The sequence below is a fragment of the Eublepharis macularius genome, chromosome 14 (genome assembly GCF_028583425.1).
Source record: "Eublepharis macularius isolate TG4126 chromosome 14, MPM_Emac_v1.0, whole genome shotgun sequence".
Taxonomy (NCBI): domain Eukaryota; kingdom Metazoa; phylum Chordata; class Lepidosauria; order Squamata; family Eublepharidae; genus Eublepharis; species Eublepharis macularius.
The window spans coordinates 20065522-20084182 of NC_072803.1; the positions used below are offsets into that span (position 1 = coordinate 20065522).

General features: G+C 46.6%; 1 protein-coding gene across 1 annotated transcript in view; it reads right to left on the reverse strand.

Moving 5' to 3' along the window:
• The window catches only part of ROBO4 (roundabout guidance receptor 4), a 77251-nt gene that overhangs the window by 33075 nt on the left and 25515 nt on the right, over nt 1-18661 (reverse strand). Inside the window, exons 12-16 of the mRNA XM_054998639.1 lie at nt 15729-15771; nt 14725-14864; nt 13839-14192; nt 8989-9102; nt 554-698 (exon numbers count right to left, since the gene is read on the reverse strand). Of these exons, the coding sequence (XP_054854614.1) occupies nt 554-698; nt 8989-9102; nt 13839-14192; nt 14725-14864; nt 15729-15771 (796 nt within the window). The remainder of the gene's footprint in view (nt 1-553; nt 699-8988; nt 9103-13838; nt 14193-14724; nt 14865-15728; nt 15772-18661) is intronic.

The following is an 18661-nucleotide window of genomic DNA, read 5'->3' on the forward strand; positions in this document are numbered from 1 at the left end:
AGGATCTGGCCTGTAGGAAGAGATAGACTGCTCCTATCCTCACAATAAACCTGTGAGGTTGATTAAGCTGAGACTTGTGATTGGCCCAAGGTCACCCAATGAGCTTCCATGGCAGAGTAGGAATTTGAACCCAGGTCTCCAAGATTCTAGTCCGACACTCTAACCCCTACTGCACGCTGGCCCATAAGCCAAAACAGACTGGTCCAAGAAAACATTTCACAGGATGCAGTTTTGTTTTGCAGTTCAATTCAGGGGGTTGAAAAGCAGCTCCTGCTGATATTTTCTCCTCTGCTCTGGACAACTATTTTAAGGGTCCATTCAAGTCAAACCTGTTTGTCATCCCTGAACAAGAGTACAGCATGCACAAATGTTTCAAAGTGTGTGCAAAATGGTGGCACTGGGATATACAAAAGAAAAAAAAACTGATCGAGGTTTTTCTTGTGTAAGCAGCCCTTAGATCCTCCAGTGCCTATATTCTAAATATACAGTAGGAGGAGGATCAAAAGAGGCCTTTAGAAGATAAACTACAAAGGCACTTCAGAGTCCTACTTACTCTTGCTGGGCGCTGTGATCTTGGGAAACTTGAAAGCCTGGAGGGACTGGAGGAGGCGGAGGCAATAGACTGGCAACATTATGCGAGGCGCTGCCCTGCGAGAACTTTGGGGAGCTGTAGGACTTCAGGACCTTTCTTGATTCCCCTATGAAAAGAACCACAAGGAAAATAAATGGTCAGCCAGTCCCCTGATGTTTCAGAATGGCTCACAACAGTCCCAAACAGTCCTCAGTCACCCAAAGGAGTGGGAACCAACATGCCCATTTCCACTCTTCCAAACAGCTAAACCCAGCTCCAGCGTTCCATTCCTCAACCAAGTAATTCAGAGGACCAGTAATCTATATTAACAGTCAGGACCAAAGTAGTTGAGAGGCTGGATAAAAGAGGATGTTGCAGATGGGGCTCCCCAGTGTTTGGGGGGGGGGAAAGAGAGCTACCCTTTTCCTGCCCTTTATAGAGCCCATTGTATTTCCCCCCCACAACGGTCTTTATTGCTAGTATAATGATATTCAGTAACCATTTTTGTAAAAAAAAAAAAACCCTTCTGAGTAGCAGGAGGAGGAAAAAGACGGGCAGGGAAAATGGCTGCTATGTGGACAGGAGGACCATGAAAATCCCAACTTTCCCACCCACATGGCAGTCATCTAGGCTTTATTGTGATCTTTCCCAAAACTCTGCAGCAGAGCAGTTTTGGGGAAGACTGGAGAAAAGCTGGAGATATATGAATGCACCATCGTGCTGTAGGAAAGCAAGGAGGAAAACTGCTTCCAAACAGCATTCTATCCAGGACAAATAACTCTTGTGAAAACGACCGATGTCGGCCATCTATCCCAGAATTCCAGGCTGTTATCCAGGTTTAGCAAGGAAGACGCCTGGTCTGGAAGTAATCCAGACCGACCAGATTATTTGCACACAGGAACCAATGGGGTTCACACCTCTCTGGGGCCTACAGAAGTTTGCAATCAGCATGAAAGTGCCTTGGAAGGCTACAAAAGGCCTGCGGGCGCCACCACGCTCACATCCAATGTGAGAAAGGAGAGTAGTCACCGTCTCTCTCTGGCAGAAACAGGGCTGTCAGTGGGATTGCATCATTGACCTATGTGTAAGAAACGAGGAATAATGTTGTCCTTGAGAGTTTCATTAGGCAACATCCCCCAACCCAAGCACATGACAGCCAGATCCAATTCAGATTAGGAAAACTTAATGTGTCTTAGGTGGGGGGGGGGGGGAGACCCAGAGAAACATTAACTGCCTGACAGAATCTCTCTGGGCAAATTGATCAGGCACTTAACTTTCCTGGGCAGCAGGGATGCAGAAAGGAGATTAGAGCCATAATATTCCCTAGCATCTCCCACGACCAATAGGGGCCGTTCCCTCAAACGGAGACACTGTCAGCAGGTCACAGCACCGCTGAAGGGGAACAGGGCAGTGCACCTGTGTGTGTGTGTATGTGTTTGCATGTGAAATTTGTTAATTCACAAGAGGAGGGAGGGCAGCCTACATAGCAACCTGTTATCTGTCACTGTATGAGCCCCAGTATTTGTGGGGGAGGTCATCTTTAGTCCTCTGACATTTTCCCTCCCCCATCAGCCCTTGATTCCTCCTCCTCCCAATTCGTGTTTTGTCCAAATTAATTTTGCATTTTAAACAGCACCTAATACGTGGGTGACACCAAAGGATTGTTAGAGTGGAGGAGGAAGAGCCCGCCTTGGCAGCTATCAGCTGAGGCTTGAGGTCCCTGGAGGGCAATTTAGGGCAAAATGGCAAATGTATTCTAATGTACTTTAATTAACACTCCAGACTCCTCCCTGGTTTACACATGCAGGGGAATGAGGGAATGGGCTGAAAAAGTGGTAGAACGGGCTGCATCATGGCAAAGGGCAGGTGGGATAGCAAGCCCAGGAGCCCCTTAAAGACCAACAAGATTTCCAGTGTAGAAGCTTCTGAGAGTCAAAGCTCCCTTCGTCAGATACAAATAGGAATGGAGATCCCTGAGCCCTTATATCTCAGTCAGGGGCCGGGAGGGATGTTGCAAAGAACAGAGTCAGGATGCAAAGGTACAACACAAAGTGTAATCCGCTGGATTCGAACAGGGGAGAAATGCTTGGGGGTGGAGATGCCAGTTCTGAATGCTCCTTCACACTTAAAAAAATAATATATATATTTCCCCCCTGGGTGCCCCCTGGCTTCTTCTTATCCAAAGCAGAGACTCAGTCTTGGCTTTCCTCCATTTCACTGCTGTAGGAGGTGCTTTCGAAGAGACCACAAGATGTCACCTTTGTGCCTGCAGGAGCATCCATTTGGAAACTGCTGCGTTGCTTGGCTTGCAACCCCCGAACAGTTTGACAAACCTCCCAAGGTTTTGTGATTGGACCCACAGCAGCCATTTTGCTGTGGTGCCCCCTATCTGTTCTCAAAAGTCCAAAAGCACCCTCAAGTTCAGCAGGGTTAGGGACCCTTTCTCTAGCCAGCACGGGCAAAGGCAGATGCTCATATTTTACCTACCCTGGTTGCTCTCCAGCAATTTCAGGCTGAAGGATGAATCCCAGGGGGAGTGGATTCAGTGTTTCATTCCCACCCCCATGAAAAAAGACATCCTTGACTTGGAAACTGGCACACAAGTCAGGAGGTTTCAAGCCTAGTTTTCTCCTTGAGATGATTTTCTTTTTTGTCTTCAGGAAGGGTGCACGCGGGAGCAGTGAAACCAGGAAGCTCCCCCCTGCCACTTGAAGTGGTACAATCCTGCCGTAGCATTATCATTTAATTGTGCTTCAAGTAAAAGCCGGGCCTTTGTTAGGGCTTCAAGGTGCTATAGGAGCACATGCAACAAACCTTCTCTTCTCACCCGTTTTGTGACAGAAACAAATTCCTTTTCCTAGAATGTCCGGTTTAGCCCCGTTGCCTCTTCCTTGAAGACGCTGCTTTATGAATATCTGAGGAGGTATTATGGGCATGGGGCACCGAGGCGAGGTCTGATGAAGGCGGCACCGTATTAAGGATTTGAAAGGCCGTCAAAGAAGTCTCCAGGTTCAAGAGGCAGCCAGCCCACCCGCTCAGGGGGGCTCATCCAGCAACAAGGCTTCCTTGATAAAAAAAACTGGCAGCAAAGTGCACAGACTAGAATGTATTTACCCCCACAGCCAACTTTAAGCCCACATTTTAAGTGTATCTCTAGCTCTGGAAGCTCTTTGAAGGCAATTTCTCAGAAGGTTTGGAACATTTCTAAGCAGACCCTGCCTCACACCTTCTAGGTCCCACTTTTCACTCTGTTCAGAGATAACAGGAAACATGGCTTAATGAAAGGCACGATGGTTATTTTGATTGTCTAAACATGGGCCGTTCCACAAACTGTTTCATTCGGGTCTGTCAGACCAGAATCTGAAGCCATGACTTGAAGTTGGCTTATTAACAAGAGTCTTAAGTATGGTTCGGTGGACATTCTGGCTTAGTCCTGGCAATACCTGTACTCACTGCCCAGCTACAGAGACCCTGGCCAGAGGGAAGGTGATGAAACCGGCATTTGTTGAGACACAACCAGGATTCGACTGCTTGGTTGCAAACCGAATCCTGGTTTCCCAAAATGACCAAAGTTAAAATTAACAATAGTTTTGTATTATGTCTGAAGTGCACCTTTATGTAAGACTTGCCTAGACCTGACAGACAAAATTGTACTTCTCTCCATTATAGTGAAGTAAACACCTGAGGCCTTCCACTCAAGCCCTTTCTTTTTCATGGTTTTCTTTGTTTTCTGCGTCCCTTTCTCTGACAGTTTCAACTTACATGCTGTTTACCCTGGGATCAAAACAAGTGCCCTCTAAGAAGTATATTTATATTCGGCTTTTATCCCAATGCAACTTACAACATCGTTCCTTCTGCCTCCATTTTATCCTCAGTACAACTACCCTAGAGACTGAGTAGCCAAAGGTCACTCAGTGAGTTTCCATAGCAGAGTAAGGATTCAAACACGGGTTACACAGACCCCTAGTCCAACTGCTATACCACACCAGTCATTCTGAAGCCATTTTGTTCTTCTCGAGGCCTGTTCATCTATTATTTGCCAACACCGTCACATTACCATGAGGGGATTTCACCATCTGGTGGTTGCTTATATGGGCCTGCAATGAGGTATTTAGCACACCAGAGCAACCCATGGATGTCAGTGGTTTGCTGTGGAGTGGTAAATGCCAGCTGTCTCCACATGAGGGCGCATTGACAACTTAGGTATTTACAAGCGTATTTAAAATAAAGTGTGTGGATGTTCCTACCTCAAAATGCATTGTGATATGACATTACGGCCCCACACGGTGGCAGCTAAGAAAAAAGGCTCCCAAAGGCATTCACAGGGCTACAATTTGCAGTGTTATTTGTCATGTGGGTTTTTGCAAAATGTGAAGAGTCTGTATACCACTGGCAGCCATAAATGGAAATGTGCAATACCAGTGTGGGAAACTGCACACAGCACAGAAGAGTCATGTGATAAGGACTGACACATGTTCTAGTCCCCATTACAATGAAGATGTCAGAAATTTTTCAAGAGCTTCGGCATCAGGGCTGTAACCTGCAAATCGGCTCTTAGTTGTTCATGTAGGGGTTTGGTGTGTTTTGCTTTGTGGAAAGAGGCTTAATATTGCAAAACATGAGAATACCGAGCAGCTTTGTAATCCATTTTATTATACCTGTGAAAAATATATGAAAAGATATTAGCTACCTGTTTATTCCCCAGTGCAATCAACCTGATGACCAATAGCAGAGAAGGAGAGAGCTTTATTATTGTGTGTGTCCTGCTACCAAACTGTGCATATTTGTGTTTCTGTACGCAAGGGATGGGTGGGGATAGACTGAGAAAAACTGCAACCAGTCACCACCACACCCTGGCCCTGGCTGCCAATGTACAAGTAGTGAAGGAAATGAACTCACACAACAATGGAATACTGAGTCCCAGTTCTCAGTGAGATGAGGACGCAGAGATGGGATGATCGGGAAAGAAAGAGTCATTTGGGGTGAAACTGACATGGTCAGGGAGGAATCCACAGCCCTGATGTCTCAAAGTGCAGGTGGATCTCACCAAACTGAATACTCCTCCATAGAATCAAGAAAATTTGCACATAGATTAGAATGTGAGGAAGAATGCTAGGCTAGAACTCTTTCCTTCTGTATCTAGTTTTCTGTACAGGTGGGATTTTTTATAAGGAGGAAAAGTCATGTATCTGAGCCCTTCCTGTAGTGGTACAGCCCAGGCTATGTCCCCCAACTTGTCAGTTCTACTGGGCGAGGGGGGGGGTGGATCACAGAACAACATAAGACAGATGTTTAAAATAGCAGCAGCACATGAGAACATTGTCTATGTTAGCTTGTCAAGACAGCAGACCATGGACAGCACTTGAAAAGGGATGCTTAGCCATCCTACACACAGAACAGGAGGAGACTGAAAGCCCAAAGAGGTCCAAGCACTAGGATGAAAAAAAAAACTTGAAAGAAAAGCTCGCTGTTAGGTCTTGTCTTAACATAAAGCTCTGCTGCCCCCTACTGCCATTTTAAGAGAATGTGAAAGGTGGCATCGTTGGAAAATGGTAAAGAGCCCAGTAGCACCTTCAAGACTAACCCGCTTTATTGTAGCATAAGCTTTCAAGAACCACAGCTCTCTTCATCAGAGGCACATGGTTCTCAAAAGCTTATGCTATAATAAAGTGGGTTAGTCTTAAAGGTGCTACTGGACTCTTTACTATTTTGCAACAACAGACTAACACGGCTAACTCCTCTGGGTTGTTGGTAAAGCCCCCACTAGGCTTGTCAGCAGCCTGGAGGCAAAAATGCCATCCTTTTAACAGAGGCTTAATGGGATGTTATTTGCCAAGTGATGTTATTTACCTCCATGCCAGGAAAAGATTCACAATGCTCTTTTCCACACAGCAAACCTCTATTAAAGGGACAGGACATGTTTTCTCCATGCTACTTGGAAACTCACTATCCCACCAAACAGAATATTTGGCTTATCTACTTCCTGAATTCCCCCAATTGGAGGTCCCGTTAGAGTCTGAATGTAAAGAAAACAGTTCGTAATACCAGGCATTCAAATCTCCCTTCTCGTTACTTGTACATCCCCTGGAAAATGACACAGGACAGAGTTTCAAGAACAGGAATAGCAAACACAGACTGCCCGGGTCATTCTAGCCAAAAGTACCCAGCATCCTCACTCCAGGGCATCACAGACTGTAAGAATTTGTCAAAGGGCACTTTCAGTAAATAATACTTGGTGACCTCAGATGAATTAGCTTGGAATCGCTACCATTCCTCTGATCAAATGATCTCTAAAACAAACTGGAATGTCCACAGCTGCCTCTCCCTCCCTTCTTCTGCTGCTGGGAAGGTTTAAAAAACAGACCTCAGAATGTGTCTGCAACACTGTGAAATGCTCTTTTACACACATCTGTATGCAAGCAGAACCATTCTGACTGGGTGCCAAAGCAGGCCGTTGAACTACAGGAAAGAGTACCTGATCTACATAAAGCAGTAGCAGGGCTTTTTTTCAGCTGGAACGTGGTGGAACGGAGTTCCGGAACCTCTTGAAAATGGTCACATGGCTAGTGGCCCCACCCCCTGATCTCCAGACAGAGGAGAGTTTCGATTCTACTCCGCACTGCTGGAGTGGCGCAGAGAGCAATCTAAACTCCCCTCTGTCTGGAGATCAGGGGGCGGGGCCACCAGCCATGTGACCATTTTCTCCGAGGGCAACCCACTGAGTTCCACCACCTCTTTTCCCAGAAAAAAAGCCCTGAGCAGTTGTATGTCATAAAGACGTGCATATCTGCAACTGCATTCAAGAATGGAAACGACAGGGCTTTGTGCTTATTCACAGGGTTGGTCTAGGGTAGCCGTTCACAAATGCAAATGTTTTGTAAAAAGGGATTTCTCTGTGCAAGAGCTAAGTGGCCTTGGCTCTTGGATGTATCCTGCAGAGTTTTCCATTGCCAGTTGACTTCAGCCATGCAAAAGACCGTGACTTTGGGGACATTAAGAGTGCCCAGCAGTGATCTGACAGAGTTGCTGAAGTAGGCATTTTGTCCCTGTGCTCTGTTCTTGTGTGGTGCTGAAGTATATTATAGAGGTTTAGGGTAGGATCTGGGAAACCCAGGTTCAGATCCCTGCTCTTCCATGGAAACTTGCTGGGTAAGCACACTCTCTGTCTTGGGTTAGCCGCACGCTCTCACAGAGTTGTTGTGAGGATAAACATGGAGAAGGGAGAGTGTTGTAAGCTGCTTCAGAGAGAAAACTAGGGAATTCGTTCTCGATAAAGAAAATAAAGGAAATAACAGCCACGCATACCCTAAAAGCAAGCGGTGCCCCAAACTGCCCTCGGTCTCATCTTGGTGTATCCTATAAGGGCCAAACTAGACCTCAGGAACCACATTTCAGGGTCCCAAGCCCATATTTTTTAAGAATGTGGGGGCAGGAGGCACTCAGGGAAGGATCAACCGAAAGAAGGAGAGCCAAAGCTTCCCAGCATCTGCTAGTTCTCTCTTGGAACCATTCCCAAGCTGTTTGGCCACAATTGGACTCCCTTCTAGTGTCAGAGTCTGCCCAGGGAAGGGGGGACTGTTGGGGAGGGGTCAGGGAAGAACTAGCAGAGAAGCTTTAAACACCCCACCCACCCAATTCTCTTTGCTCCCACTGTTATTATCAGGAGGGGGAAATAGGCATAGGAAGTTCCTGTTTCTTGCATAATCTCAGGCAAAGTGATTATAAACGCATTCTGATACCCAGATGTACTGGGCAAACTCTCAGGGCCCTTACATGATACTTGTCCCTGTGATTGGATGAAATGTTGGCTTGGTTTCACCTTGCAGGAAGAAAATAGGTCAAGGCCTTTTGCTTAGGGAATAAGTTCATTCCTTCCCAGAATGGAAGGTGTATGAGGAAGACTCCTTCTGTGAGAGGGAGGACTTCTTTCAAACCAATCTTAAGAGACAGACAGATCCCACTGCCTTTAAAAAATAAATGAAATAGCCCTCCTAACTTTTAAAGAAATCTCCCACTTCACAATGTTTTTAAAACGCAGCTTTTTTTTTTATAGCTAACTCACATACTCTCAGTAGAAATTTATCTCTAAAGTGATAAAGGTATGGTAATGCCTAGCATGTCAGACAAAGATCTAGAAGGTTCTAATCCCCATTCAGTTAGTGGCAAAGCATGCTGGGCATCCTTGAGCCAGTTGTTCTCTCTCTCAGCCTAGCTTACCACATAGGGTTGGCTAAGAGGATAAAATGTGGGAAAAATAGCCGTATATGCTGCCATGAGCTCCCTAGAAGAAAGATGGGATAAAACTATACATGATAGTTTTGCTCTAAAAGAGCTCTGAAAAAATGCTCTTTATCTGAACCTCCTCCCCTCGCCCCCATTCTCTCAGAGACTTGGAAAAGAAGAGTTACTTCTCCTACCGGGGATTCTGTGGTGCTTTCCGGAGCTGTTGCTGCTGATCCGGCTGCCGCGGTTGCTCCAGTCTGCCAAAAAGCCAGATGGAGCTGTAGGTGAGCTGTGTGCTTGCTGTAGCTCTAGGGAATTTTTTAAAAAAGACATTAAAAAGGAGCTTTCTTGGCTTAAATTCTTGTTAGGCCTACAGATATCTGCCAAAGCATCTATTACTTTGTTATCCCACCTTTCCTGTAAGGAAATCAAAATGACCTACTTAGAAGTCCCTCTGAACAGTTTCTCCAAACAACCGTCCTGTAAGATAGATTTGGCTGGCCTCCCAGTGAGATTCATGCTGAGCAGGGATTTGAAATTGGGTCTCCCTTCTCGAAGGCCAGTACTGAAGCCACCACATCACACTAGCTGTACAAGCAAAAGGTGCCGTTTTGAGATGTTATTTATTTTATACTAGCAACTAAGCCCGCTATGGGGAAAAAATACAATGGGCTCTAGAAAGGGCAGGGCAGACAGACCAGGCATTGCCGCCTCCCTGGCACCCCGATCAAGGTGAGGGGGGACAGGGCAGTTGGGCCTGGCATTGCCCCCTCCCCAGTACCAGCCAATTGTAGCAGGGAAGGGCTGGGAGGTGCACCCACCCGTCCTGCCGCCTGGCCGCCCAATCTGGTGGCAGAAGCTTGGCAGGTGGGTGCCCTTTCCTCTGCCGGTGATTGCAGTGGTGAAGGGCTGGTAGACACGCCTGCCCATCCTGCCGCCTGCCCTCCCCGTTCTGGAGCTAGAGGCTTGGCAGGCAGGCGGGACCTTCCCCTTGCTGGCCTATGATGGCGGCGAAAGGCTGGAAGGCAAGCTGTCCTTCCCACAGGCACGAGACTGCGCCTGCGCCACATAAAAGGTGAGTCATCAGGAATACAGCTCAACTTTTATGTTTAAGGATGAATGGGTCTGTCATATTTCCTGCCTCATAGTTTTCTTTGACTCATTTGTCAGTTTTGTTTGCATCCATTTGTAACTTCCCCAATGTGATCCTCAATCTTCTGTAGCATTTTCTAAGACCGTGCATTTGGCTTGCCATGGACTAGAAGTTGTTGCACCATAAAATCCTGAACTTACTTCTTGTCTACTACCGGAGCAGCCTGATCTTTCCTTTTGATCCAAAACCACAACGTCACATTTATGTCACTTTTGACAACTGTCCTTGGGGACTTTCTCCCATTAATTTTATTGTTTTGAGTAATTATATTACTTTAGATTGCTTCCTCTTGGAGGTTTTGATCCAGTTTAGCATCCAAACTGGGGTTTTTTGGAGCATCGTCCACAGTCTGGGTTTTCCCCTGCTTTCCTCCCATCTTTCTTTCCCAAACCTGGCTTGATACAATCTTGTTTGGAAGATCACACTCAAAGCACCTTTGCATGTCACATGGGCAGGAAGCTACTCAAAAATGCCCTGGAGTCACATCCTCACTGGCTCCATTTTCCTTCAGCCCCCTGCAGCTTCCTCTTCTCCCCAACACGGGAGGGCATTTGGAGACTTTTATTTTTTGCATTAGCAATTGCAAGATTGCCATAATCCTTAACCATAAAAGGTGAGCCGTATTCCTGACGATTCACCTTTTATGTGGTGCTGGCACAGTTTGCATGCCTGCAGGAAAGACAGCCAACCTTCCAGTCCTTCACTGCCATGATAGGCCAGCTAGGGGAAGGGCCAACCCCCACCCACCTGCCAAGCCTCCAGCCCCAGAATGGGGGAAATAGCTGGCAGGACAGGCATGCATGCCTCCTAGCCCTTCCCCGTCATGATCAGCTGGTGCTGGGGAGGCAGCAATGCCATGCCCGCTTGCTCTGCCCTCCCACCACCCAGACCAGGGCGCAGCAGAGATGGCAATGCCCGGCCCACCTGCCTTGCCCTTTTTAGAGCCCATTGTATTTCCCTCCCCCACAACTGGCTTTGCTGCTATTGATTTATAATGATCTGTTGCCGCCATCTGCCCTCACCTTGATGGCCCAGCCTAGCCTGATCTTGTCCAATCTGGGAAGCTAAGCAGAGTCAACCCTGGTTAGTACTTGAATGGTTGACCCTCATGGAAGTCCAGGTCACTCTGCAGAGACAGGCAATGGCAAGCCACCTCTGAACGTCTCTTGCCTTGAAAACACCACAGGGCAGCCATACATTGGCTGCAACATGAAGCCAATTTCCACCAACACTGTCACGATCTACTCATTCCTCTGAATTCCCAGCATTCAGTTTTGAAATGCAAGTATCTGGCTCTTTTCTTTGATATCCCGATCTAGGAATTCAAGCAAGAGCAACCTAATGTTTTAATTCTGGATACTGTGACCACAGAGATGCTGCCAGACACGACCATGACTGATCCCTGCCTGGCCCACCCAACTGAGAATCACTTACTGCAACAAGCTCAGCAGCCATACTGTGACTCTCCACCCTATTCCCTATGGGGGGGCACAAGAGAAGGGTGGAAACCCACAAGGTGAGAGATGAGAGTGTTTCTGTCCAAGCTGGAAAGTACAAGCAGGTTCCTACGGAGGGCTGCCTATCCTACTGGTTCTACAGTGTACGCTGAACCTTCCTGAAAACCAAACAGCCTTTTCCATAATTGGTTCCATGGGCACAAGGCCTGACCAGAATGCAAAGGCAAGTATTCAAACCCAAGCTGTGGAGGACCCATCCGATTGTGAGGCACAGGGGTGGCCTTCTGGACTGCCACGCTGTTTCCCAGCAACCCGGCCTCTGCAGTGTCCTTAGCGGGGACAGCGCAGGAAGGGAGCGTCTCTCTGCATCACTCCTGGCAATTAGCAGCTTCAGCAAGCAAATTAGGTTTTATATTAGATTCCGTGGAAGTCACTCGATTCAATTTGTGCCTGAACTTTGCAGATAATTGAATTAGGACCTCTGTGAACCTCAGCAGCCCCATGGGGATGTGGGAGGCACCGTCACCAGGTGGGTGGGCACTGAGCTACCGTTCTGTTCTTGCCCCAGAATCTGTATGGCATGAAGATGCAAGCCACTGCAGACCCCTTTTCTCAAGATCAGAGGGAATAAACAGACTTGCACCCCAGTGGTGTGATGCGGTTCACAGATGCTAAGGTAGCTTGTGCAGGTTTGGATTCACGGAGGCAGCAATTAACTAAGTTACAAAGGGAGGACTGTCAAGAGCAATCAATCCCGATTTAGATGAGAGTTGAAAGCATTTTTCTGTTCCACCAGGCCTTTAGGAGAATTGATCTTGTTAATGATTTTGTGTGTTGCTTTGGTGATTGCTTAGGTAACTGTTGTGTTCTTTTTCACCTTTCTGAAATGCTCGCATTAATTATTTTAGCGGAGAGCCCAAAAGTTTAAAAATAAATATTGTTCACCCTTCGTGCTCCAAGCCTGGCAGTAGCGCCCCTGGCTTATTCAACAGGGGTTCTTCTCAAGAGCAAAGCAAAGTATAAAAGGAAGGAGCCAGAAGGCCAGTTTGGTTTCTGGTTTTTCGGTGTCTTTTCTGGGACTGTGGGAAAGCTGTGTTCCCAGAAAAGACGCCAAAAAAATGGAAACCAAACAGCTTGTAACCATTTCACAAATGGAGACATCAGAATTCCTGGGGGAAAGATGCCAAATTCAGCTCTCCTTAACTGCCACACTTTCACTGGCACTGATGTGAATACTTTCTAGGCAGTAACCGGCATGCCCACAGTGAACCCATTACAAATCCACAAGGAGCCCTCACCAAAGAAGAAAAGCTATGACCTGCCCATATCACATATGAACACATGAAGCTGCCTTATACTGAACCAGACCATCTCTCCATCAAGGTCAGTATTGCATACTCAGGCTGGCAGCAGCTCTGTAGTATCTCAGGAAAAGTCCTTTCACATCACCTATAACCAGATCCTGATCTTGAGATCAAGGATTGAACCTGAGACTTCCAGCATGCCAAGCAGATGCTCTACCACTGAGCCACAGCGTCTCCCCATATCTAGCATTTAATGTAACATCAGGGGAACCTTCTTAACTCTAAGGACAGCACAGCAATGAACTTCTGCTGTCCCGAGAAACTGTGAAACCTTCTTCCTTTGAAGGCTGCGAGAAAAGGTGGGATGTGTGTCTACTACATTTCAGGGCTATATCAAGAATGAGCTGACTCACATAATCCACCAGTTCCCTTTCAGCTAGGGTTGCTTATATATAGGTTTCCAGCCCCTGCTTGGATGCTATTAGGAGTCTGGTTTTTTCCCCCTGATTCTCCACAGTATCCTTTGGACCTTCAAGGTTTGCCCCCCTCCTTTCCCCCAACCTGCTTTGCTGCAACATTTTACAAAAAAATCTAAGCAAAACCAGGTCAGTACCTTTTTGAATAGAGAAGCCTTGATCCTTCTGGTCTCACCCATATCCTCACCATTTTCTCTGCCCCATTCCCCTGTGGTGGCCATTCCTTCCAGCCACCAGAGGATTTTTTTTGTTTTCATTAGCAACTGACATATCATTATAGTGTTATAACATTATAACACTATGTCTATCACGTTCCCTGAATTCCCAGCATTCATTTTTTAAAAAAAGACTCTAGCCCCTTTCATTGCAATGATGTGCCTTTCCCCTTATATCTCCACAACAACAATGGATAGAAACTTTAGGTGTGGCAAACACCTAGGTCGCCAACTTTTCCTGGCGGGCCTTCCATGGTTAAACAGCGAGCAGAAATTCAGCAGGTCAAGTTTCTTTCATGTGTGTGCTAGGAAAAGCTTTGCATGTTGATCTGCTGATTGCTGAGTAGCTCTTATATGAAGAGGAGCTCTACCAGAAAACGGTTAGCAATTCTGCTTTCACATATCCATTATACTGCCAGGCCACCATGGGGAGTCTCACCTTTCTTGCTGTTTTTCTCCCAGGATGCCTGAAGGATCAAACTTGGGGATGAGGGACTGGATGCCTTCCCTTGCAGTGCTGCTGCTCCCCGGACGCTGGCATTATCTAGCCTCAGATTCTGACTGCAGAGAGAGAGGACCCTTTCGTCACCTGGGCGTGCCAGTTCCATACTTGGCAGGCTGGGGCTGGAAAGGTGTGGCAGAGGAACACTGTAGAAGGTTTTCAGGTCCTTTGCGGGGAGGTCCACATAGAGTGCTCCGTACAGGCTACTGCTGCTGCTGCTGCTGTTGGGGGGCACCAGAGGAACAGCCTGGGTGTGAGATGATCCTTGGCTCTGTCTCTCGAAGGACACAGCTGCGAAAGGGAAGTGAAATGCACAAGGTCAGAGCGAGCACACATGACATCCTGGCCCATGAGAGTCACTGGACCTTCTCCATCTCATGGATCATTGTGTGTTCATTTCTGGCCAATTTGCAACTGTGGGCTACATGGTCTACCATGCAAAAGTGCTTTGCACAAACACCATGATGGACAGCTGCCTCCTGTCTCAGTGGCCAGCACTAGCATGAGGTGGTGCCCTCAGGTCTGACCCCAATGAGAGCTTTTTCCATTCTTCCTCTTACTGTTTGGAATGGGATTTCAGAAATGATTTCAGATTTCATGTGGCCTGCACGGCTGAAGGCTTGAGTGTTAATGGTTGTTGAAGGCTCAATAGTGCAGGCAAACTTTATTCATGCACTCAGTGTGTGAAAGGTTCTTGTTAACTCGCAACTGGCTACTACAAGCTGCACTATCCAGAAGTCTCTGAGTGTCAGAGAGACAGATGGGCCTCTGATGGTAAAAAGGGTCTCTTTCTATTGCTCTGCTTTCAAAAAGTGAGACTTACTCGATTTCTGGAAGTCCTGGTTGTCTTTGGGCTCGGTCCACAGAAGGTGGCTGCTCAGGCTGCTGGTAGTGCTGTAATTCTTTGAACCGGAAGTGGACTTCCATGTGTTGGAAAGCCATGGGGAATCACTTGAGTCCACCCTACAGGCAAGGAGAGAACAGCCACAGGCATTTATAGATATTAAATACATGGGAAGAGGGAAGAAGAAATGGAGGTGCAGGCAAGAGCAAAAACAGCAATTCACACATTGCTGAGTGCACACAGTAGGTCTGAGGTCCCCTTGTGTAACACAGTCAGTCATGAGCTGTGGGTTCTCCTCTATTCCTACCTGATTGGTGCCTGATTTCAATCAGGACTCTGGTGCCTGTAGGGACTATCAGGACAATGGCTTCAGTCTTTTCCCCTATGCCATTTTCAAGCACTTGAAAGGATTTAAGGAGTGGGGAGGGGCAGTATTTGGCTGTTTGGAAACCTGTGTGTCTCCCAGGGAACTTGTAACTTTTCCAAATTAGCACCTCCCTAGGACTATTTCAGGTTGAGAAAATGGAAAGGATGGAGGGCCAAAGCCCCTTCTCCACACTCGGAAGCAGGTACCAGACATGTTGGAATTCATGTTTGTGATCTAAATCAGGTACCAAATATATAGGAATTCATGGTTCTGATCTGAATTGTGCACCGCACATACAAGAAGCGAGGAGAACCTGCAGAGTGGGGATCTCAGACCCAATGTGTGAAGTCCATAATGTGGAAATTGAAGTCCAGTTCCTGCACGGTTGATAAGCTTTGGCATTCAATTCAGGTGTATGCCCTCATTTGCACATGCTGGACTAACTAGCCAGAGAAGCATGGAGCAGTCCCTCTGTGCATTAGAGCCCCTTGCATTGATAACCAGGCAGAGTAGTCTCCATAAAATAGTGTAATGAACTTGTCTGGATCTCAAACAAGTTACCCAGAGGTAAAACGATATGCACCTCTCCCCAGACTCCTAGGCAGCTGCCACTTACCTTTGTTTGATGATGGTGTCGTCACTTGCATTCCTGTACAAACCTGGGGAGAATGAGAGGCAAGAAGCGATAGTTACCTACAGCATGTCTTCCTTAGTAATGAATTTCATGAACTGCGTATTGTAGCTGGCCTCTAGCACAAGGTCGCTCCTTAGGGCCAAGCTGCAAGGTTATACATACAGGCACATCACATTGCTCTGATGATTCTTTCTAAGCAGAAAAAGCCACTTCTGGAAAGTCAGTTAAGATCAGAAAAGCAACTGGGGTGGTGGCAGCCAGTTTGGTGTAGTGGTTAAGAGCACGGGACTCTAATCTGGAGAGCCGGGTTTGATTTCCCACTCCTCCATGAAGCCAGCTGGGTGACCTTGGGCGAGTCACAGTTCTCTGGAGCTCTCTCAGCCCCACCCACCTCACAGGGTGACTGTTGTGGGGTAATAATAACACTTTGTAAACCGCTCTGAGTGGGCATTAAGTTGTCCTGAAGGGCGGGATATAAATTGAATGTTATTATTATTATTGTACATTTTCTGCACCTGGTGTATCCCCACTCCAGACAACCACCCTCTAAGCCGCTCTACCCATTTTGGGGTCCCAAACTGATGCTTCTCGTGGAAAACATCCCTTCTTCTTCGCTCAAAGCCATCACAGTGGCCAGAGGCTCTTTTTCTTGAGCCAGGAAGCACCCAGCTGGAGCAGAGGGGCTGTTGAGCACCTCCCTGGATTTGCCTCCATGACATCAGCTCAGGGGACAACTTCCACTGCTACATCCTCTCTCCTCCCATGGGGCACTTCCCGGAAGGATCAGATGGGTATAGGATCAGCCCCAGACGATTTGGCACCCCTGGCAAGTGGGAAGGTTTATCCTTGATGCCCCCCCATCCATTTTGTCAATTTCTGAAAATCTTATTTGAAGCTTATTTCATTATTTTGATGCAAGATTTGCATGCGTGATTTATCTCTGTCATATAAAGATGATAAACGTACACGCTAGAAACTATAAATCTGCTGCTTGTTTATATCCTAGAGAAGCAAATAAAAAAGAAATCTTTGTCCTTTATGTTTCTAGCAGATTTTAATTCTAAAATGAATTGAAGTGAACTAGGACTGAGAAATTGAACTATGAGTCAACATTGGGAAGACCAGTATAAAACTGTCACAGTAAGTGTTTCCAGCATTCCATGTGAAGAAAAAATATCTGAGGCTATCCTGTGTCATTCCCACAAAAGCTCATCCCAGGTGACCCCCCCACCCCCACAGATCACCTTCCCCTACATCTGGACTGGATGAGTGGTCAGCTTGCCCTGTTAATTCTCCTCCCTCAACCCTCAATGTGCTTCTTTATGTTCCCTCATCACTGCTTAAAGCATACTTATGAGTTCAGGAGGGAGACATTGACTTCAAGAGTTGTATGTGGGTTAAATTCTTTAGGGGACGATAGATTTCCTTCCCCCACACACATAATCCAGGAAATGATTTTCACAGGACCCCACTTGTTTTATATATACAGAAAGAGAGGCAAATTGAGTCATTCCACACTAGCTGGAACGTTCCCACAAGCTCAATTTTCCCACTCAAGCCAAAAGTGATGCTGGGCGCTCCATACACAGAACTCCTTGCATGTATGGGGATCCTAAACAATACTGAGAATAACTCCAGCGGGAGAACTAAAAAACAAGAGTGTGTAACACTATGTATTGCAAAATACAGTACAAAATTTATAGAAAATTGTTGTGAATATTTGTAGTGGTGGCGAATTATATACTTCAAATGGCTACGGCTTTGATAAAGTATTTTCAGAAACAAGGCATTCAAGCCAGCTCCTCGTCAGCATAGCCATCAAGAATTGTCTCTACAGTCACCAACTATTTGCTCCCCATTGAACTGGAACAAGAGTTTTGTGGAGAACTATGTTTATTTGGACTCTTTGAACCCTCCAGTGATGGGGGAGGGGGAGAAAGAATAGATTTTTGTATTCATTGGTAGTAAGCGTACTCTTCAAAAGAGTCTTTTTCACAAATGGTGTTCTAACTGGAACTTTGGTGCACACCTATTACTTTGTTCATATGAGACGGGTCTTTGCACAAATGATATACATTATTGTACACATTTTTTGCTTTAATTTTCTATAAATCTGGTACATTTTGGAGCCAGTTTGGTGTAGTTGTTAAGAGTGGTGGGACTCTAATCTGGAGAACCGGGTTTGATTCCCCACTCCTCCACTTGAAGCCAGCTGGGTGACCTTGGGTCAGTCACAGCTCTTACAGCACTCTCTCATCCCCACCCACCTTACAGGGTGATTGTTGTGAGGATAACAATAACACTTTGTAAACACTTTGGAAGACCTTTCCTTGCCTACAGACAGCCCCCCAACCTTAAACGACTTCTCACTCACAACCATGAACCGGCCAGCAGAGTCACCAGCACAGGTACCAGGCCCTGCAACAGACCCAGATGCCAGCTCTGCCCCTATATCTACCCAGGGAATACAATTACAGGACCCAATGGCATCAACTACACTGTCTCTGGCTCTTACAGCTGCTCATCCTCCAATCTGATATATGCCCTCATGTGCCAACAATGTCCTTCTGCTCTGTACATTGGACAAACCAGCCAACCTCTACGCAAAAGAATAAATGGACACAAATCTGACATTAGAAATGGAAATGTCCAGAAACCAGTGGGAGAACACGTCAATCTACCAGGACATTCCATCAAAGACTTAAAGGTCACTGTAGTTCAACAGTAACCTTTCAAAAACAAAATCCAACGGGAGGCTGCTGAACTGGAATTCATATGCAAATGTGACTCTGTCAAGTTGGGACTGAATAGGGACTATGAATGGTTATCACATTACCACAGGTAACAGATTTCCTTTACAGAGGTGGGGTCTGGGGGAGCTCAGTGGCACCTGGCGTGGGCTTTCGGGAACCACA